This window comes from Pseudoliparis swirei, chromosome 9 (genome assembly GCF_029220125.1).
Source record: "Pseudoliparis swirei isolate HS2019 ecotype Mariana Trench chromosome 9, NWPU_hadal_v1, whole genome shotgun sequence".
Classification (NCBI taxonomy): domain Eukaryota; kingdom Metazoa; phylum Chordata; class Actinopteri; order Perciformes; family Liparidae; genus Pseudoliparis; species Pseudoliparis swirei.
In genome coordinates this window covers 27,699,737-27,722,236 of record NC_079396.1, presented here as the reverse complement: position 1 = coordinate 27,722,236, position 22,500 = coordinate 27,699,737, and the positions used below count along the sequence as shown (strand labels likewise).

The 22,500-nt window shown below is 43.0% G+C and overlaps 2 protein-coding genes across 2 annotated transcripts in view; one reads left to right on the top strand and one right to left on the bottom strand.

Moving 5' to 3' along the window:
* zbtb46 (zinc finger and BTB domain containing 46) overlaps positions 1 to 7,479 on the top strand; it is a 49,825-nt gene extending 42,346 nt beyond the window's left edge. Inside the window, exons 5-6 of the mRNA XM_056422565.1 lie at positions 2,339 to 2,514; positions 3,265 to 7,479. Of these exons, the coding sequence (XP_056278540.1) occupies positions 2,339 to 2,514; positions 3,265 to 3,666 (578 nt within the window). The 3' untranslated portion in view covers positions 3,667 to 7,479. The remainder of the gene's footprint in view (positions 1 to 2,338; positions 2,515 to 3,264) is intronic.
* Positions 7,480 to 7,972: 493 nt separating this feature from the next.
* slc2a4rg (SLC2A4 regulator) overlaps positions 7,973 to 22,500 on the bottom strand; it is a 33,172-nt gene continuing 18,644 nt past the window's right edge. Inside the window, exons 3-8 of the mRNA XM_056422546.1 lie at positions 22,476 to 22,500; positions 19,162 to 19,400; positions 15,349 to 15,449; positions 13,695 to 14,052; positions 12,732 to 12,832; positions 7,973 to 11,493 (exon numbers count right to left, since the gene is read on the bottom strand). The exon at positions 22,476 to 22,500 is cut by the window's right edge and continues 70 nt beyond it. Coding sequence (XP_056278521.1) covers positions 11,382 to 11,493; positions 12,732 to 12,832; positions 13,695 to 14,052; positions 15,349 to 15,449; positions 19,162 to 19,400; positions 22,476 to 22,500 — 936 coding nt within the window. The 3' untranslated portion in view covers positions 7,973 to 11,381. The remainder of the gene's footprint in view (positions 11,494 to 12,731; positions 12,833 to 13,694; positions 14,053 to 15,348; positions 15,450 to 19,161; positions 19,401 to 22,475) is intronic.

The window sequence follows — 22,500 nt, the reverse complement described above, 5'->3', positions numbered from 1 at the left end:
TCAACCTCCCTGACCTCTCCATCTTGAAGTGGGTACCCCACGTACCCCACCTTGCCTCACCACCACACCGCTATCTGGTTTAAAAGAGGGCAGATGCTGTTTTATTTATTATTGTTTAATTAATTCTTTTCAAAGGAATTGCAAACAGGTATTATTATTATTATTTCAAAATTGTTACTATTTAAAAAAATATTTTGTCTCCGTTATTAATGTATATTTAGTATTGTATACATATAATATGTCGAATACATTTTTTAAATTTCAGTTTTTTAAAATAATTATAATTATTTAAACAGTACTAATACATTATATATATATATTATATTTAATATTATATTTATTTAAATGTTATAATTAATATACGTTTATAATTTACCTACGCTTTAAATAATTAAATGTTTTTTCTTCGACTTTAATTAATTAAATGTTTTCTTAATAATATTGTAAAGCACATGGCGGTGTGGTTGTGAGGCAACGTGGGGTAAAAAGGAGGAGAGGATTGACGGAGCGGCTGGAAACGCTTGGGTGGAGTTTTTTTCTTTTTTTTGCAGAAGCTGCGTGATATCGAAAATCGTCGCGAACACTGCCGCCGAAAACCCGCCGCTAATGTAAAATCACACCGAGTTCTGCCAAAACGCCGCGGCGGCTAATAAACCCAGACATGTGGCTGACTCCGCCCACTTGAGATACGCAGAGGGGGGGGGGGTCTCCCAACATGCCAACCCCCCCTCATCTCTCAGGTAACCCACTCAGGTGAGAGGAGTCCGCTGAAGAAAAAGGGCTGAACGTACTTCTGTTTACTCTCCGTTTTATTGTGTGTAGATTATTCTATCTTCTCCTCAAACACACGTTGTGTGTACTTTTATACGCTTGGAGTTTTTAAACGCCGTGATGAATTAAACTGTGATGGAAACAAAACGTCTCCGATGTCTTTATTTCTTTACGTCTTGTTTCTGCGTCTCGTCTTCGTTAAACTTACTTTTCTTTTTTTTCTTCCATTTTGACGCTCTCCAAAAAAACAAAAACAGGACAATATGTGAATCCTAATTGTGCAGTTGACGTGTGCTTTGCATGTTTTTGTGCCGTGGAGAGTTTACTCAGAGCAGAGGTCGATCTGCAGATGGAGGTAATTATGTCGTATCACTTTAAGGCTCGTGACCCCCGAGCCGTGTGTTTGACCCCCTCCTCTATCTGCAGCCGCCGTGTTGTGCTTGTGTGCTCGTGAACCCAGCCCTGATCGCTCTCGGCCATTACACTGTGCTGTAAAGTTTCTGACACACACACACACACACATGCGCTTGTATTACTGACATTGTGGGGACCATGTCGTTCTTTTGGGGACAGTTTTAGGGAACAGATTTGGTTTAAAGTTAAGATGTGGTTAGCTTTAGGTTCAGGGTATGTCACCAGGGAAATGAAAGGAAGTCAATGTGTAACTGTGTGTGTGTGTGTGTGTGTGTGTGTGTGTGTGTGTAGTCTTGTACTTTCAACAAAGTGAGGACATTTTGGCTGGGCCAAACTTTCACCTTCAGACTTGGTTTTTAAGGTTTTTTTAATGTTCATGTTCGGGTTCGGGTTAGGATTAGATTGGTGGCTAGGGTTAGGATAAGTCTTCAGGAAATGAATGGAAGTTAATGTGTGATGATGGCGATGTGAACGTTCTTGTACCTGCTACATCGTGGGAACCGAAACAAGTTTTGAAATATTTGGAAAGCGAGGACATTTTTGTCTGACCGTCACTTGTTCAATGGTTGCGTGTGAAGTCTGAGTTTTGAGGTCAGGGTTAGGGAAAGAGTTGAGGGTGAGCACCATGTCAATGAGTGTGTCCTCACAAAGATAGATCTCCACACACACACACACACACTGTTCACCTGGGTTAACTACCCTTCAAGTCCAGGCTTAAGAGATAATTGGTTTATACGTAAGATTAGGACGCGATATTAACCTCAGTGTTGGATGTAAATGTCGTTGCCGACGCCCCCCTTTGTGTCTCTGTGTGGTTTCACTTCCCCTCGGCCTTCTTGTGTCTGTGTTTCCAAAGCAGAGACCCTCTAGAGCAACTAAGGCAGGCTGTGTGTGTGTGAGTGTGTGTGTGTGTTTATAATATCTCTATGCCTTTATTGCTTTAGTATGAAGGAAGCGCTGTTGCCAGGGCAACTGTAGCTTTGTCTGCCATTGGGGTGGCCATGGGGATTTCATGGTACATCTCCAGACCACGCCGCTTAATTAAATGTAACAACCCAAAAAAGTGACGTCTCCGTTTATTTAAAAGAGCTTCGGTTCAACACTAATCCTTTATTTCTCTCCCCCCCCCCCCCCCCCCTTTCTATCCCCACAGTGAACGACTTCACAGTGATCCGTAAAAAGTTCAAGTGCCCGTACTGCAGCTTCTCGGCGATGCACCAGTGCATCCTGAAGAGACACATGCGCTCCCACACCGGCGAGCGGCCGTACCCGTGTGAGATCTGTGGCAAGAAGTTCACCCGGAGGGAGCACATGAAGAGGCACACCCTGGTGAGGACCGTTTCCTTAAAGCGACAGGCGCTCCCTGTCTCGAGAGTGGGCGTGGCCACGCGTTTAGCATTCTAGCGACGCCGCGAAGCCGCGTTCACGCCAAAAGCGCGTAAACCGAATGTCGTCGACGCTTTACTCGCGTGAGTTTACTCGCTTAAACCATTTGTGGATTTTCGCTTCGTTCGTGCGAGGGGCGTGGCTTAGAGGGGGCGGAGCTTATCTGTGTGGCTCTACTCCATGGAAACAGTTAACAACTAACCACTAGTTCTGCTTTATACTTGTTGAGGACGTCCCACACACGTCTGAACATGTAACGCCCTCTTGTTTGGGTTCATAACATTAATATAATATATATATTTATATAATATATATTTTTATTTATATATGTATTTATTTATATATATATATATAATATACATATATATGTTCATAACATTATAATATATAATATATGTTATTGTGTTCATAACATTATTATATATAATATATGTTATTGTGTTTATAACATTATAATATATAATATATGTTATTGGTTATTATAATGTTATGAACACAATAACATATATTATAAACATTATAATATATAATATTGTGTTTATAATATATAGTATATGTTATTGTGTTCATAACATTATAATATATAATATATACCTTTATAGTCTGAATGGGCGTGCCGCACATACAGGAAGCTAGTTGCCACCCCGCGGTTGGCCAGCAGGGGGCAGTGACAGCGGCGTGTCTTCCCCACAGGTCCACAGCAAAGACAAGAAGTACGTGTGCAAAGTGTGCAGCCGGGTCTTCATGTCGGCGGCCAGCGTCGGCATCAAGCACGGCTCGCGGCGCCACGGCGTCTGCGCCGACTGCTCCGGCCGCGGCATGGCGGCGCTGCTGGACCACAACGGCGAGGTGGGCGGCGACATCTCCCCGGAGGAGGAGCTGTACCCCGGCGACCGCTTCCACGACGACCAGGCGGAGTGCGACGGCGACGAGGAGATGATGGCCGAAGGGGACGAGGACGGAGGAGGCAAGTGGAAGGACGACTCGGGGACGGCGGCCGGGCGCCGGGACGCCGAGAAGGAGGAGAGCGACTCCTCGGCGCCGGACGGCGAGCAGCAGAACGGGAGCGAGCGGGACTTCGCCTGGATCTCCTAGACGGCGGCGGATCCCGAAACGTCTCTGAAGATCTCCTGCGGCCCCTCGGGGCGCTTTACCCCCGCCGGCCCCCCGCCGGCCGGCCGGTCCTCTGGATGGAAACCGCTGTGGGGTGACTGCACGACAATGATCTCACACACACACACACACACACGCACACGCACACACGCACACAACATTGACCGCCGCGGAAAAAGAAGAAGAGGAAGAAGAAAGGCGGTGAAGAGATGGAGGGCGAGGCTTTTTTCTGCTTACCTCCTTTTACTTCTGATGCAGTGTTTTTTGTGTTTTTTGTGTTTCTTGTGTTTTTGTGTGTTTTTGTGTGTTTTTGTTCTCGGGGGTTCAGGCCAGAGTCCTGTAGTTTTTCTACTCCGTCACAACAGGAATCAACGAGGACGCGCGGCCGACACTCGGTCTGCGACTTTGTGCGTTTTTTGCCATCACAATCACCATGGAAACCGAGGATCACTGACGGTGTGTGGCGGGGGAGGGGGGGGGGGTCTTGGTTCCACCTCGGCTGTAATGTTTCTAGTGGGAAAGTGTCTCTCTCTCTCTCTCTCCGAGCGCAAAAAAAGGGGAGGAGTCTGAATCTATTGCAAAAAGCGTCGCCGTCGTGTGGGAGGAGCCACGGCGGCGACGCGTCCTCACTGCCACAGACTTGCACTTTAATGACGGCCGACTCCGATCGAAGCCCCGGACCCCCGCGGTTTACATTTTTTGTGGGATCCCGATCTTTACGTACCCGAACGACTCGCTGACCGCGCCTACCTTTAAGGACACGCCCACGTCCGCCTGACTGTTATCCCCGCATCAGAACACTGAGTCTTTGTGCAGCTTCGTGTTTATACACATATAGCCAATGCCTGTTTTCGGTTGGGGGGGGGGGGCGCCCTTCATCTTTTTATCTTCTCGAGTCCCCCCCCCCCCCCACGCGGTTTCTATCGATCCAATCCAAGAATCAACACCGGAGGGTTTGACGGATGTACATAGGATTTTATAGGAGGGGGGGGGGGAGGGGCAGAGAGGTCACTTCCTGCTTCCTTGTATTTTTGGAGGACGATGAACAGCGGCTCCACGTCGCCCCCTGGTGGTGAGACGCCGGACACGAGGAGCGGCCTTCTTTGTTTGGTATTTTTTTTCCTCCGAGTCGCGTGAAGTCGTTCCGGTTCCTCCGTACAGAATATGCATCGTTGGTTCTTTTCTCGGTCTTTCGTACGTTTTAAAGAAGACGATCTAAAGTCGCGTTTGAACATTTCCGAGTTTGATATTCGTAAAAAAGAGTGTGATATTGATTTGTTTCGTTTAACGGCTATTTATTGAAAAACGCTCTTCTTGTGGATTTCCAGATTCTTTTTTTGGGGGGGGGGAGAAGTCATTCCCTCCCTCTTTCTTTGAGTGTGTGTGTGTGTGTGGGGGGGGGGGGGGTTGTTTGTACGCAAGAATGTTTGAGTGTCCCAACAAATATATACAAAGTCTTTATTGATTTCTTTACGATTATTTCCACGTTTTCATGTTATTGACAATTGAAGTGAGGCAGACGTCTCATTATTATGATTATCAATGATTACTGTTGATGTTACTATTATTAATTAGTATTATTATTAATGAGTGCTGGATGCTAAGCTTTATCGTGTTCTTTTTTGTGTGTTGATATTTTCTATCTTGTATAAGAGGAGCTTTTATACTTTGCCTTGTTGTGGACAGCAAGCCATACGGCTTTTTATTGACCTCTTATCGTGCCTGTTTACGCTTTTTGTCGTATTTGCTTCGTTTTTTTATCAAAAGGGGAGGAGTTAAAAACCCTCAACTGCACCGTCACACTTCTCTGTTAGATATTGATTGAGACATATATTCAGCACACGCTTTTTGCATCACTAATGTACACAAATGGATTTATATGGAACCAAAAACAATCGAGTACCTGGTATACATGAAGTGCTTTCGTTTCACTGTGTGTGTGTAGGTGCTTTTTTTGGGGGGGGAGAATGGATTTTATTGTAGTGGTTTTGTTGTGGGTTTAAAAAAAAATTATTTATTTAAATCGTTATTTTTTATCATTTCTTTCACTATTTGTCACAGTTTTTAAAAAAAGAAGGAAAAAAAAATGTAAGTGCACATGTTTTATTTTTGTGACCATGAAGAAGCTTTTTCAAGATGGCGTCTTAAAAGCCGAGCAGATGTTTGTTCTTTTAGTTCCTCGCGCTCGACACACAATCAATCTGCACAAACGCGGACGCACAAAAGAAAGAAACTGCGTCGCTGCGGTTCTGTTCGCCGGCTGGAATATATTATTAAAATATATATATATATATGAAAAAATAAATAATACTAATTCTAAAAAACAAACGAGGGAACGTTACTCTGGGAAAACACGTCGTTGCCATAGACCGCACCTCCCATTGACCTCCACCGAGTTTGATTTGTGACGCTTTTCTTCACGTCTGGTAACTGTCTTTATTTTTTATTTATTTGTGTTTTTTTTCTTTCGACCAAAAAACATCATTTTTGGGTAGTAAGAACAAATAAAATAAAAAGGTGAAAGACTGGGATTTAAAAAAATGAATGTCTATGGTAGGTGTGGGAGGAGCCTGTGACCTGTCCTGTTGGGGCCACTAAGTGACATCTGGATGTATGTGTGACGCCGCCCCCCCGCCCCCCCCCCCACTGATCTCTTTCTACTCGCGACCCGTACTGTACGTCCTCTTCCTCACGCCGGGTTGTACTTCAGGAAAAATAAAACACGGAAAAAAAAAAATCCGCCATCGACCCCTCAAAAAAAAATGTGCCTCAATGACATTTCACCCCGCGTGCTTGCGAACGTGTGTGTGTGTCTGTGTGTGTGTGAGTGTGTGTCTGTGTTTGTGCGTTTGCGTCGCACGGATAGAGATTATCCGAAGGTGATGGGCGAAGAGGCGCAAAAAAAGAAAATCGATGATATAACAAATTGTGCCGAGGCGACTGGATCCTCCTTCCCGCCGCGTGCCGGTGACCTTTCGTGCCGGTGACCTTTCGTGCCCCCCCCCCCCCCCCCGATTCTTGTGGTCTTTTAACTGCATGCCCGTGCTCATTCCGTCCAAAAACCAAAGCGAAGCGTCTTTGGCACACAGACCGTCTCATTCCACACGATGCAAAAACTGGAACCGTTTGCTCTCCCGCAGATGAATTATGGGTAATCTCAAAACGTGTACACAGTGCAATCCTCATTTAGCTGCTTAGCTTGACTCACGTGCAAATCACAAAGCCATAGATATGGGTTTATATCTATATTATATTTCAAAAAATGTGGCGCTTTTTACTTTGGATTGTGTTCTTCTACTAAGAGTGATGCGTGTATACCTTCATATATATATGAATTTATATTTACTATATATATTATTTATTTTCTCTCGAGTTTCAGAGGGTCTTTTGATTTGTAAAAAAACCACTTGAAGCTCGAGGTTGTTTATTTTCATTGGGAATATTGTTCAATATGATACTGACTTTATATTGCTGATTATCATAAACTTGTGTTTGTAACAAAAAGTGTTAAATAATGAAGAAAAAAAAAACCCTCCTGTTTTTACATGTTTATTTGGTTTTCGGGCAGATTTTTAAAAGTGCTCTTGTGCAGATTATTTTGTTTAGAATTTTTTTTTCTCGGTTAAACATTTTTACAGCCAACCACGAGCCTCCTGTTCTCGATGTCGGGGCCGGCGGCCGTGCAAAAAGCCTCTTTCTGACTTCATGTGTAGTGGAAGAATTAGCTTGACTTTTTATTTGCAAAAACCAATCAAGTCTCAATAAATTTTGAAAGTTGCTGCTGTAAAGAAGTGACACGCGTGTGCAATGTCTTTATTTTTACTGTCTGGGGGACTCGTGTGGTCGTGACGACTGCTGACCACTAGAGGGCGACGTGGACAAAACCGAGAATTTGCATTTCATTCTGTGGAAGATTATAAACAGGGTTCTTACACATTTTCACCAATGGATTTCCAGGACTTGAAACCAAATGTCCATGACCAAACTGACATCTCAGTATAAACATGAACAATTTAGAAAATTTAGAGTATTGAGAGCGTATGTTGGCTTATATTTTGAGCGTCTTTCTTTAAGAAAACTAATTAATTATTTCAAACTCTGCGTAAATGAACATGTGAATATAAGAACATTTCCATGACTTTTCCAAAACTTTTAGGATTTAAGTTTTTTTCATGACTTTTCCAGGCCTGGAAATAACCATTTTAAAATTCCATGACCGTACGGACCGTGTGTAAACATCCTGCACTCAGCGTTACTGCACAAGAAAAAAGATGAATGAAAGCCGACGGCAGATTTCTTCCATTCAGGTTTATTTTCTTCCCGTCATTACAGATCACACAACGCGGTCATCAACCTCAGGATTGACGTTCACATTCAGATATTCGTCGAGTGCAGTCCAAGAGTCCACACACACACACACACGGGAGAAATCTTGCCCTCCAGTGACGACCCGAGGCTGACGTCAACAGCGCTGCAACGAGCGTTAACACACATCAGCCCCGGGTCATCCGTTACTGAACCGGAAGACATTTTACAATTAAAACCTTTGTGTTTTATCTCCCACCCAAAAAAAAGAAAGGAGAAAAAAAAGGATGCTAGACATGCAAAATATCAAATTCAGACAAAATTAATTGAAATCAACGAGAAAACAAGCACAAGTTCATTTTCACAGCAGCCAGTTTAAGGCTCAGTAAAAACTAGAATAACACCACAGCGGGGTCAAAGGTCAAACGGAGCACAGTCGCCGAAGCAGAGCGCTGAGGAGCTGCCGTTGCAATGCGTTACATTACATTTCATTTGGAAGATCTGTTGGCTTTGCACACGATTAGAACTGAAAGAAAATATTAAAAACATGTCAAAACAGTCACGAAAGCGGCAAGTGATGGAGAGAAAAAAATACTAAAATGGTGGAAATAAAAGTGAAGGCTTTTTTGTGTGTTTTTATGCACATTTTAAGGGTTTAGTTTAGCTTAATATACTGAGTGAAAAGGCTTTGGTGAGACCCGAGTAAAGCCGGCGGGAAACGGTCAAGAGTCGGCAGTTGGAATGATCCGGATAACGATCGTCTTCAGAGGTCGCAACTTTATCCGTCGTCGCGTCATCACCAACAGCCCAACGTCACGATAACAGCGCATCGTTGCAATAACAGGGCGTTGTCACTAACAGTGCAACGTCACGATAACAGCACAGCGTGACCAACAGCGCGTCGTTGTCGGTAACAGCGTAGCGTCACTAACAGCACATCGTCACAGCAACATTTGACGCTTCTGCCGCCCTAGAGACCGACGACAAACAGAGATGAAAATCATTTCATTGCACAAAAATGAATAAAATACTGCATGGCTGCGTTTTGATAGGAGCAGTGTGGCGACAGGCCAAAGTATTAGAGTAACAGACGAGAAAACATCAGGATGCAAGAAGGAACTAGCCAGAAATTAAAAATATATGTTTTTGTATGTTTACATTGAGGTTTTTTCTTCTATGCCGCGAAGCTGCACGATATAATCAGTTTTATGTTCACTTTAGCTTCTCAATCAACTTATAGCTAAATATTCAGAGCAACTATTGTTAAAAGAATCTTACAAGATAAGAACTGGAAAAAAAGAAAAAAAAAAGCCTTCCGGTTCCCTTTATGCACAAAAAGTAACGTCGTCAAACTTTCCCTCAAACCCATCAAGTCAAAGTTTTATTTTTGCACCGACTCGCCAATGAAAGTACAAACATTCAACCTCCACGTCCTCGTGGACGTCTGGAACAGTTTCCTTAAGGTCCCGTCGAAAAACCACCGGCGACTAAATCGTGGCGATCCTAAAAGAGAGAGAGACCGGAGGGTTTGCACGCCCAGAACCGGAGATAGCTGCATCCAGCTGCAATAACGTGTAGGTCGGCAAAAAAGGCAATTAAGAGACTCAGACGACTTTAAGGAGAACAATGGTGTATTGCTCAAAGGCACCAAGGCAGTGAAGCATCGGTGGACAACGGCCATGAATAGAAACATTTTAGCAAAAAGCAATTTAAAATTCAGTTTATCTTTTTCGTTCTCCTCGTTGAAGTTTAAGAAACTTTTAGAATAAAATCCATTTACAGATGTTATTATTTCTCTTTTTAAAAACTTAAATGCGTAGAAATCAATCCAACGCCAAATCCAATCCTGAATGTCCCCACTGGGACTAATAGTATATCTGATCTCTAGAAATGGAATCTGATGACAGATGTTTAAGACTGAAAGTCAAGATGAGGCAAACTTGTGATTTGTTATTAATAATTGAGTTACTTGTTTCAGGGGAAGCGTGATGTAAACTTGAAAAGCTTCAGAACAAGTAAATGACTTTACTGAAGAGGGAATTTAACGATAATATGAATACTGATGTGTAGTTATGTATTTTACCATCATCACAACAGTTTTCGGTCGGGGACCAAAGAACAACAAGACGACTTCTTTCACTGTAAATTAATCCAAGCTTTTCCATTTTATTCCCCCCCATTGTGGTACAATTTTAAAATTTATAGAAAAGCAAAAAGGTAATAAATGGGCAACATTATCATTTTATTTTGGGAAATATTGCTCTTAAAATACAGGGAATAAAAAAACAAATTACAACTTCTAAACTATGACAAATCTTTTTTATCTAATAATATTTCCTCTAAAGATAGGAAAAAGCAGCCTGGACATTTTATTTTGAGGCCACTTCTAAAAAGTACAAAAAAAAGTTAAAAAAGGGGATTATAACTTCAGATAACTTTTTTCTCCAAATGTTAACAGAGCAAAAGATTCTGGATGTAAAAAAGAAAAAGCACACTTCTAATAATAAAAAGACAGTATAGAGTCTTGTTTCCTATGACGTCATCTAATAATGCGCCTCTATTTTTAAAAAAAGGTAATGAATTAAAAAGCCAGATTTATCACAAAGTCGTTGTACAAGCGACATTCTTCACAGACGATCATCCGTCTGGCACGATGTTAAAAAAGTTCCTCATGGTGGACACTATCCCTTTAAGAGAGCTTATTCATAAAACAACCTTTAAGAGATCTTATTGTGAGAAACTATCCCTTTGAGAGCCGGCGGTCAAAGAACCAAAAAACAACCACAAAGCGACGTTCAACCTGCTGAAGATCAACTCTGTAAAATAGACGAACGCTCTGCTTCAGAGATGAGAAAACACGACTTCTTTCATCAAGGTCTCGAGAGATGATTCATATGCATCGTGAACATTTTTCAAATTTTGTTTAAAAATTATGCAAAGTCGAGGGGAAACTTTTTTTTTTTTGGAGTTAGCCGGCTGTGCTGAAGTTTGCTTAATGAAGAGGAAGTAGATATTAAACAATGTGTAGTTCAACATAAGTCTGTTTCCAGGAAGCTGCGGAAGACAGCGACGCGAGAAATGTTGAAAGAGAAAGTGAAAAACCGATATATACTGTAAAATAAAAGTAATGATTCAACCCATAACAGTAGCTATGTGATGCTCCTATAGTGAACATTATACCCCAAAAAAAGAAGCTCATCTGTAATCCTTAAACATCGCCTTCAACTGAGGCTGTGAACAATAAAAGAGTTTCAGCCTTAAAAAAAAGTCTCCCAACCTGCATAAGCCCCTCCCACTCCTCCTCCCCCCTCCCTATGTGGAAGAGTCCACCTTCATCCGTGGGTCCGAGTTAGGACGCCCTCGTCTCACGGACTCTGGAAGGCGGCGCCGGATCAGTCGTTGAATCTCTGACAAGCTTTCTTCCAGCGGCAGGCGGTGCACCACAGGTCTCTCTTCTCCATGCCGTACACCTTACGGCACTTCTTCGCATCCCCACGGGGTTTCCTTGGCAACGACAGATACAACGGCGTGAGGACACGCACACAGGCATTGAAAAACATGACCTCTACATACACCCTCAACCAATGAGACCTCTACATACATCCTAACCCAATGAGACATGCACCCTCACCCAATGAGACCTCTACATACATCCTAACCCAATGAGACATGCACCCTCACCCAATGAGACCTCTACATACATCCTAACCCAATGAGACCTCTACATACATCCTAACCCAATGAGACCTCTACATACACCCTCAACCAATGAGACCTCTACATACACCCTAACCCAATGAGACATGCACCCTAACCCAATGAGACCTCTACATACACCCTAACCCAATGAGACCTATACATGCACCCTAACCCAATGAGACATGCACCCTAACCCAATGAGACCTCTACATACATCCCAACCCAATGCCTTTAGTTATCAAGCTCCTCTTTTATGGAACCAGCTTCCACCTTCAGTCCGGGAGGCAGACACAGTCACCTCGTTTAAGAGTAGACTGAAGACCTTCCTCTTTGACAGAGCTTATAGTTAGGGCTGAATCAGGTTCACCTGGTCCAGCCCCTTGATATGCTGCTATAGGCTTATAGCTGCCGGGGGACGTTTAGGATGCACTGAGTACCTATCTCCTCTTTTTTCTCTCCTTAAGGATGAATTTTCATCTCTCAATCACACGTTACTAACTCTGCTTTCTCCCCGGAGTCCTTTTGACTTCACGTCTCATGGCGTCATCGGACCCTATGAGACGGCATAGATCCTATCTGCTGATGGATCATCGAGGTCTGGGTCGTGGAATTCCTGCTCCTGACTACGCCACTGTCCTGTTGAGGCTCCGCCCACTCCTCCTCCCCACCGCCATCTGCCTGATGGATCGTGGAGGTCTCCATCGTGGAATATGCCTACTATGAACTATTCATACACTCTGTCACATTCATTGAATGTATTTTAACTCTAAATCTGTCCTTCTGTACACATTACATCTATTGTTCTGTCCATCCTGGAGAGGGATCCTCCTCTGTTCTCTCCTGCAGGTTTCTTCCCTTTTTTTCCCCCTGAAGGGTTATTTGGGAGTTTTTCCTGGTCCGATGTGAGGTTTTGGGGCAGGGATGTCTATGTGTACAGATTGTAAAGCACTCCGAGACAAATTTGTAATTTGTGAAATTGGGCTATACAAATAAATTGAATGAGACCTCTACATACATCCTAACCCAATGAGACCTCTACATACCTGGTTCCTGAATTTGATTTAGGAGGCGGAGTCACTGAAGCATTGGCTGCTGCTGCTGCCGCCGGCTGCCGCCTTTCTCCGGTGCTCCGCCCCCGAGCCCCCTGGAAGAGGAAAAGCATCTTTCAACACGACTTATCAATTACTGCCTTTGAAATATCGGACATCGTCAAAAGCATTTAAGGTAGGAGGAAATACAAATGTATATAAATTAATTATTCAATTATCAAAATATATTCGTTTTTCTTCTTCATAAAAACTGTTATTCCACATTAATGCAGTGTATGAAGTTAATAGCGTTGCGTAGACGCGGACTTTTGCTGTACGACCTTCAACACGAGGAGAAAGACAAAGTTCAATGTGGCGTCTGAAAAGCTTTAGACTTTAACACAAACGGTATTTCTTGTCCCCATCTGAAACAAAGCACTTCTCTCCTCCTACAAGGGCAAAAAAGTGAGGAGCGAACACGAGTTTGTGCAGTTACAAGAGAAAAGACGAAGGCCGAGGAGCAGATACACAAAGCAGAACTACACAGGAATTTAATAATTAAATCTTTTAAGAATTAAAAACGTATTAGACGTTCTTAGTTTGAACTTTGCTTTGTCTCCTCGACATAACCAGTGGTGTACAAGTAATTTATATATATAAATTACTTTTAACGTGAGATAAAACTCAGGCTGCATGTGTATTATAATCTCTGTAGAATCAGAGCTAAACATCCAATAATTCCACAGATTAGTTAAGTCAAAATAAACAGAATAATTTCATTTATGTTGACACGTTATATTCTTTAGATATCTTTTTTTCTCAAACTGATGAGTTACGCAGAATATATATTATATACACAGTATTTTGCCGATAAAAGTACAGGAAGGAGGAGTTTGAGGATAGAAAAGGTCGGGAACCAATGAGAGCATTCCTTAGAAAAAGGAAAATAAATATAATTCTAGTGTGTGTGTGTGTTACCTGGTAGGCGTGGTCGGTTTGGATGTGGTAGAGCGTGGAGGGAGCCGACTGGCTGAGCAGTGTGGGGGAGGGGGCGCCATGCGGCCCTGCCACGGCGATGTTCTGGGAGTGCGGGACGGCGTTCGGGTAGACATTGGCGGCGTGCGGGTAGACATTGGCGGCGTGCGGGTAGGCATTGGCGGCGTGCGGGTAGGCATTGGAGGAGTGCGGCTGCGGGAAGACGGGCGGAGGGCCGGACGTGGTGGGGGAGGCGGGCGTGAGGCTGGACAGGCCCTCCGTCAGGCTGTCCATGTTGACCTCGATCTCCGTGTAGTAGAAGTCCTCCTCGCCGTCGCTGTAGTCAGAGTCGCTGCCGCGCCTGTGAGGGGGAGGAGCCACAACTTAGAATTGTACTTTTATGTAGCGAGACAGTTTTTATTATTTGTGTCATCAAAAATATGAACATTGTTAATAAATCATACTTAACGCATATAATAATAACATGCTAATCTAGTCAACAGAATTTTTATATTTGTTAAAATATATAACTTTTCTTTAAAAGCCTTGTAAACATGCAAGCCATAACAATAAACTGAAAACATTGAAAGTAAAAATCTTAAAATTCCAACTTGGATAATTGTGATGGCATTTGAAAGCAGACCTTAAGAGTGCATGTAGCTGTTCCTCTTCCCACCAGCAGGGGGCAGTAAACGCCAGTTTGATGAAGCGACTGTAACTGAGGTTAAACTACTGCATGGACTAACAGCAGGAGTCGTTATTTTGCCTCTTGCTTTTATTATTAAACATTAAATCATCATAATTACTATTTAGATTTTTTTTTGTTATGACCGTGTTGTTTTTCCACAGAATTATAAAAACTGCTGTAAATAGTTTCATAATGCTACAGAGCACAAATAAGTCAAACAACTTCTGAAAAGTCAACAAAAAATACAATATTTACACATTTAATTCATAGGCCACTTAACAACGAGTTATCTAGTTCTTAATACGACCGAGTTGAACCAGCAGCCAATGGGTGAGCGGCTAGATGAAAGTCACCGTTCTTGTTTTACCACTTCACTAAATCACAGTTTAACACGACTTCCCTGAAGCGGTGGAGAAAGTCTACTCAAGTGAAGGCTTAAAGACCTTTAAAGAGGAAAAACTAAGCCTGCAGTTATGAAAAAAAACCGAACTGTCATTAGGACTTCTGTATAGACTGGAAGACAAAACACTTTAATTTCCAAATGAATAAATAGTTAGTGAAGTAAATATTTTGAGGCAAAGACCAGCTCAAAAAGATTAGACCTTGCAATTTAGGTGCAACTGACCATTTCAAGCTACATTAAATATTGGAGCCTAATATACTTTAGCTAATTGGTAAAAAGTGATAGTTTTGAATATAGGCCAAAAAAATGATAATTAAAATATCCAATTGGAGAAGACTCAGATTTTTTAGTTAGTCTAGATGACGGTGTGTGTGTGTGTGTGTGTGTGCGTGCGGGTCCCAGTGTGTGTTCGGGTCCCCCGTGTGTACGTGTGTGTGTATGTTCGGGTCCCCGCGTGTACGTATGTGTGTGTGCGTGTGTGTGCGTACACTCTACCCACACAGGAGGTGAATCTAAAGTCTTCTACAGTCTGTAAAGCGTGACATTAATTCTCAGTCTGGACTCACCCCAGGTGGGCGGAGCGGACATGTCTCTGGATCCCCAAGGAGGTGCTGAGGACCAGCTCACAGTTCTTCCACAGGCACTTGAACATCACCTTCATGGAATTCTGAAAGGCCAAAAACACACGAGTCAGTCGAGTAATCCTTTAAGTCAAGCTCTCGGGGAGCAAATATCTTCTTCCCCCTGCCAGTTTGAGTCTCATTCTCTCTCCTGACCACCAGGGGGTGACTCCTGTGGTTGTATAGAAGTCCATGCTTCATGTGTTAAAGCTGCATTCTCTCCTGACCACCAGGGGGCTCCTCTGGTTGTATAGAAGTCTATATAGTGACTCTACTTCTCTTGAGTTTATGTCTCAGTCTCTAGGGGGTGCTTTAGGGGCGGGGCTACAGGGTGATTGACAGGTCTCCACTGCTTAAAAACCCATCAGTTTAGTTCACACAGAAGGTAAAACTAACCAAACTCTTCACCATCACTAGACTGAAGAATCTCCCTCTTCTTCATTCTAGCCAAAACTAAATAAAGGCGACGCTGACATTTTAAGCTGCAGGACAAATCAGTTAAAATATTTTTTAAGTAATTAAAAATTTAAAGATACAGATTATTCAAAAGCTACATCTTAAAATGTTTCCCTTGTTTTACATGAAGGCAAACACATTTTTTACAATTAAATTTTTTATTCTTCTTCCAGTTTAACGAAAAACAGTCTGTATATTAGCCAATCAAACGCTCCGTTTACTTTTAATTGAATTTATGAGTCAAGCGCTCTGTAGTAATTCAAATATACTTTTCCCCCGAACAATTTAGATGAAATAAATTACTGCATTTTATTAATTAAAACACATTTAATTTAGAGTTTTAAAGACGCAGTAATTCTAAAAGGAGATCGGGTAAACGCTCACAATTACTCTCCGATATCCATTTTATATCACGGTGAAGACATGAAGTAGAGTGTCTCAACGCTACATTTTACCTTTCCCTTGTCACTGAATGGAGCCTGAACGCACCACAAGGTAATTAGAGCACATATTTCACTGAATCCTGGTCAGGTAAACGTAACATTCACTCAGAATAAAGTTACATTATAATTAAACTGGTGAACCACGAGGAGAAAAATCAGCAGCGCACCAAAAGAGATGACGCACCACCCCCAAAACTAATGTGGAAGTCCCTCTGGTGGGAGTGATCTACCTCACCTGACTCCATGCAACACCTTCAAAGCCCCGCCCCCACCCCCCAAACCACACGAGCGCCGCACGGCGGCGGCCAACAAACCATAATGTCGATCGAAGGAGATTCTCAGGGAGGAGAGAGAGAACTCACTGAGGTCCGAGAGGGTTTAAAAAGAGGGGGAAACAGGTGTCGCTGACGAGCTCAGGTGTTTCCACTCTGCTGACGACCCCGAGGCCACGCCCCCCACCTCCGACACACCAATCAGAGACGAGGTCGACCCGACGCTGACCTCTTCCTCGCCTCCGATCCTCTTTTGTGTGACAAGAGGTCTATGAAACTCTCCTCTGGGTCCATGAGACGGAGCGAGTCGATGGATCGAGTGTTTTTTGATCTTTTAATCAGTTTTTTTCTCGCGCCAGGCAGCCGTCCAATCAGCAGGCCCGGACTGTGGGCGTGCCCCTCCCCCCACGACGAGCCTTCCTTGTGATGACGCAGCGAAGCTTTTTTAAATACCGGATGGAAATCACAAACCTCTGAGCGTGATCCTCCCGCATCTTATCGGCCGTGACAGTGAGACCACGAGTCAGAGATCCTCTTCAGTGAAACACGAGGGATCCAACACACGCGTGTGGAGACCACAGATCACGCCAAAGGTTACCGAAGCCGTTTACAAACAAACAACAAACAACGGATTATTTGACAATTAACTCTCGTTTTTGGAAAGGAACTAAAAATAGAAAATGAACACCCACTTTAACCCGAGTTTAGAGCACTCGCCCGTTGAAGAGGTGATGTCACCTCTGAGGGGTCAGGGGTTAGGGCCTGTGTGTGTGTGTGTGTGTGTGTAATCCTCCCTCCGTCTTCCTACTTCATTTCCTGTCTGCTTATCTGCAGCGTGGCGCTCTTCTCTCCCCTCCTCTCCCCTCCTCTCCTCTCCTCTCCCCTCCTCCTCTCCTCTCCTCCTCTCCCCTCCTCTCCTCCCCTCCTCTCCCCTCCCCTCCTCTCCCCTCTCTCCTCTCCGTCCTCTCCTCTCCTCTCTCCTCTCCTCCCTCCTCTCCTCTCCTCTCCCTCCCTCCTCTCCCTCCCTCCTCCCTCCTCCCTCCCTCCCTCCCTCCCTCCCTCCTCCTCCTCTCCTCCCTCCTCCTCTCCTCCCTCCCTCCTCCTCTCCCTCCTCCCTCCTCTCCTCCCTCCTCTCCTCCCTCCTCTCCTCCCTCCTCTCCTCCCTCCTCTCCTCTCCTCCTCTCCCTCCTCTCCTCCCTCCTCCTCTTCTCCTCTCCTCCCCTCCTCCTCTCCCTCCTCTCCCTCCTCCTCTCTCCTCTCCTCCCCCCTCCTCTCCTCCCCCTCCTCTCCTCTCCTCCCCTCCTCCCCCCTCCCCCCTCCTCCCCTCCTCTCCTCCCTCCCTCCTCTCCTCCCCTCATATCCTCCCTCCTCTCCTCCCTCCTCCCTCCTCTCCTCCCTCCTCTCCTCTCCTCCTCCCTCCTCCTCTCCTCCCTCCTCTCCTCTCCCCTCCTCTCCTCTCCCCTCCTCTCCTCTCCTCTCCTCTCCACTCCTCTCCCCTTCCCTTCCCTCCTCTCCTCTCCTCTCCTCTCCTCGACTTCCTGCCGAGTCCTTTTTTTATTTTTTGGGATGAACCTTGAATGTTTTGTTCCGTCCCGGCTGTTCATCCCTCTCTGAATGAACCCCCCCCCCCCCTGAAAAGACTGAATTATGGGATGGAAAACACTCTGATGTTCTGGTGTGTTTCTCTCTTCAAGAGGAGGGAACGCGCTCCATCCTCTGAGGTTGTCGAGCTACGTGAAGCTTACATTCCCCATTGTGTTTTTACTTGAGAGGAACAACAAAGAGACGGAGACGTTTCTTCACTCGGTGTCGGCTTCGGTTTCTGGGCTTTAGATTCGAAAGAGTGGAAGAGGACTCGCCGAATACTAGAGAAGATTCTGAGCCTGCTCAGTGGGACGACTCCTCTGGTTGTATAGCAGTCTCTGCTTCATGTGTTAAAGCTGCATTCTCTCTCCTGACCACCATGGGGCTCCTCTGGTTGTATAGAAGTCTATGCTTCATGTGTTAAAGCTGCATTCTCTCTACTGACCACCAGGGGGCGACTCCTCTGGTTGTATAGAAGTCTCTGCTTCGTGTATTAAAGCTGCATTCTCTCTCATGACCACCAGGGGGCGACTCCTCTGGTTGTATAGAAGTCTATGCTTCATGTGTTAAAGCTGCATTATCCCTCCTGACCACCAGGGGGCGACTCCTCTGGTTGTATAGAAGTCTATGCTTCATGTGTTAAAGCTGCATTCTCTCTCCCGACCACCAGGGGGCAACTCCTCTGGTTGTTTAGAAGTCTATGCTTCATGTGTTATAGCTGCATTCTCCTGATCACCAGGGGGCGACTCCTCTGGTTGTCTAGAAGTCTCTGCTTCATGTGTTAAAGCTGCATTTTCCCTCCTGACCACCAGGGGGCGACTCCTCTGGTTGTATAGAAGTATATGCTTCATGTGTTAAAGCTGCATTTTCCCTCCTGACCACCAGGGGGCGACTCCTCTGGTTGTATAGAAGTCTATGTTTCATGTGTTAAAGCTGCGTTCCACCTTCTGACCACCAGGGGGCGACTCCTCTGGTTGTATAGAAGTCTACGCTTCCATCTTTACCTTTCGTTTCCGAGGTATGGGGTCCTCGAACATGAAGTGCGGGCTCTCCGCGGCGTCCTCGATGACGTCGTCGCCCCGGGACGAGATCAGGAAGTTCTTGCTGGCGTCGTTGGAGAGGGGCGGGGACGGCGTGGAGGGCACCGATTGGTCGCTGGCGTCCCAGCTCCAGTTGCCGCTGGTGGAGCTGCTGTAGCTGGCCGACAGCACCTCTTTCCAAGCCCTGCTGGCCGGCTCCGGGACTGCAGTTTAAAGAATGACACACGGTCAACTTCAGAGTATTGGCTTTAAAAAAAAGAGAGCCATTTGGATAAAAAATAAAAAAGTTATATCAGCGTTTAATTTGTTTAGAAATGTGAATTGTTTTAAGTGCAATGTTCTCATTTTGGCTGTTAGTGAATAAATATGATATAAATATTAAACCACGGTAAATAAACAATCTTTCTTTCTGCTCAGTCACAAGGAGGTTACGAGTAACTTTAAATTAATGAATTAATAATATAATAATAAATAAAAACATGTAGGTTTATACTTTATTTTCAGTTTAATTTGAAACCCCCAAAAAAACATATACATATATTGTCTTTCTTAAGATATGTGCCCTTACATTACCAATAGAGTGAACATTGGTAAAATCACATTTTGAGTGTAGTTTCCCCTCAAAATATGAAAATCCCCTGATATGAACATGAATAAAAACAATGGCGACCCAGCGGCGGCACGGCATCACAACAAACCTCGACTCGGAAATGGAATGAAAAAAATAAATATCTCAGAAGCCCTAAAACACGAGAGGAACACACGATTCTAATATCTTTAAGATCTTTCAACATCTTAAATACCGTAAATACTCTACGGTCCTCCTGACATTTATTCATCTCCTCCCTTTCAGATAGTTTAAATTTCCTGCACGCTGTTCTGTAACATTCCTTTCTTCACCCTTTTGACCTTTAGACCGATCCAATGAAGCCTGTGCTAAAAAAAATCTAAAAAAAGACTCCATAAATCTCGTGTTCTGCCTTTAAACTTAAAAAATATGGGTTAAAGAAAGAAAGAAATAAACCTAAACCCCAATGTGGAGTGAAGCTTAATGTCATGTCGGGAATGGATTTACGTGTGTTTGGTGGGATTCCAGGACTTTTCCATGACTTTTCCAGGACTTTAAACCAAATTTCCATGACCAAACTGAAATCTCGGTTTATACATGAAAAAGTGAGAACATTTCGTATTTAAACTGTGAATTCCAAAGCATACAGTAAACCTTAAATTAAACAAATGACCAGCGAACATTCTAGTTAAGGTGCGTTCACTTGCAACGCGGAAAAAAATTAATTGTGCCGCCAGTATGAGAGCGTATGCCGGCTTATATTTTGAGCGTCGTTCTTTCAAAAACACATTTATTATTTCAAACTCGGCGTAAATGAACATGTGAATAAAACAACATTTCCAGGACTTTTCCAAAACTTTTGTGATTTAAGATTTTTCCATGACTTTTCCAGGCCTGGAAAAAAACATTTTAAAATTCAATGACTTTTCCAGGTTTTCCATGACCGTACGAACCCTGCAAAGGTCAACGGCAAACTGCCAGAGGTTAAACAAGAAGGTTTAGGTTCCCAAAAACTGAGTTATAAAGAGATGCATTTTTCAGAAAGCAAGTGATGAGTTGACGACGTGCAGCGAGAAGAACTTTCTGAACAATATTTAATTCCATTGTAAAGGGAATGCTATACGAGGGTGTTCGGCTGTTATATCTGCATAAGGAGTCAAACATTTAGATTACATCTTGTTAAACAAAACCATTCCATGAGTTATTTATTTTATCTTCAATTGTTTATTTGCTCTCTGCTTTATTTTCAGAGTACATTGAGAAATTAAAATGTACATTTCAATAAAAACTGGAGAAATGAGCTGTTCTAAAGCTTTTGACCGGTAGTGTACATTCAGAGTAAGTTAACACGCAGGTGATCGCTAAAATAAAATGCTATCGGGAGATCATTAATTAAGGTTTTGTGTGGTCAATCGAGGGAGGAGAGCGAGTGACGTCAGCATCACAGGAGCTAACGGCTAACGTGGGGAGGTTCCCTTCGGTTCAGCAACAAATGCTTTTTTTAACGCTCACCGTTTGGCAAACAGATTCGATTTGGCGCAGATGAGTCATTACGTCATCGTGATGTGTTTAAATGATCTAGTAAAATATATATATATAAATATATATATATACATATACTGTATATATGTATACATGTATTATTACTTTTTTAGGTGATAAAAATGGACATAAGAGACAAACGATGTCTTATTTTTTAACTCTAAACAGCTCAGAAAATATTCTTAAACTTAAAAAGATTTTAATAACAAACAAAAATCCAATCTTATAATGCATGTATATATATATATATATTTATTGGTTAAATTACCGATTAATAATGATAAAAAAATTTTTTACATTAATTTGAATATTTCTACAAATACAGTGAATTATTAGCTTGTATATACTTTTATTCTGTCTGTATATTTAAAATTGCTATTGTATTTTTATTTTTTAAATTAAGGCTCACTACTGAGCACCTGCTGCTGTTATCCTGTAATTTCCCAACTGAGGAACAAAAGAAGGATTATTTTATCTTATCTTAACAAGTTACAACATTTGATGGTTTAAATTGAGAGAATATTCTTAAACTTAAAAAGATTTTAATAACAAACACAAATGTAATCTTACACTGCATATATATATATATATATATATATCTTTATTGGTTAAATTACCTATCTATGACCATAACTGTCACTTTTTTCACTTTAGACATCTTAATTAGCAAATACAGTTAATTGTTAGCTTGTATATAGTTTTATTCTGTCTGTATATTTAAAATTGCTATTGTATTATTATTATTATTTATTTTTTTAATACGGCGCACCTGCTGCTGTTATCCTGCAAATTCCCTACTGAGGAACAAATGAAGGATTATCTTATCTTAACTTATCTTAACAAGTTGGAATATTTGATGGTTTAAGTTGAGAGGATATTATTAAACTTAAAAAGATTTTAACAACAAACAAAAATGGAATTTTATAGTGCGTTTATATGTATAAAAACAAGAATGGTTTACGCTGAATTCGAAGCGGTTGAAGTTGTTACAGCGGACCGGCCGCGACGACAAAACAACACAACAAGAAACGAGCCGAGTCGGCAGATATTGATCGACCATCGGCATTTTTGTGGGATCTTTGAAGGAGGATCCAGCGGCCGACTCACGAGCGGCCTCCCTCGGTCCGGCACAAAGGAGTGCAGGCGTCGTGCAGTGGCGGCGTTTTACCTGCGGGGGAAGTGTTGAGCACCAG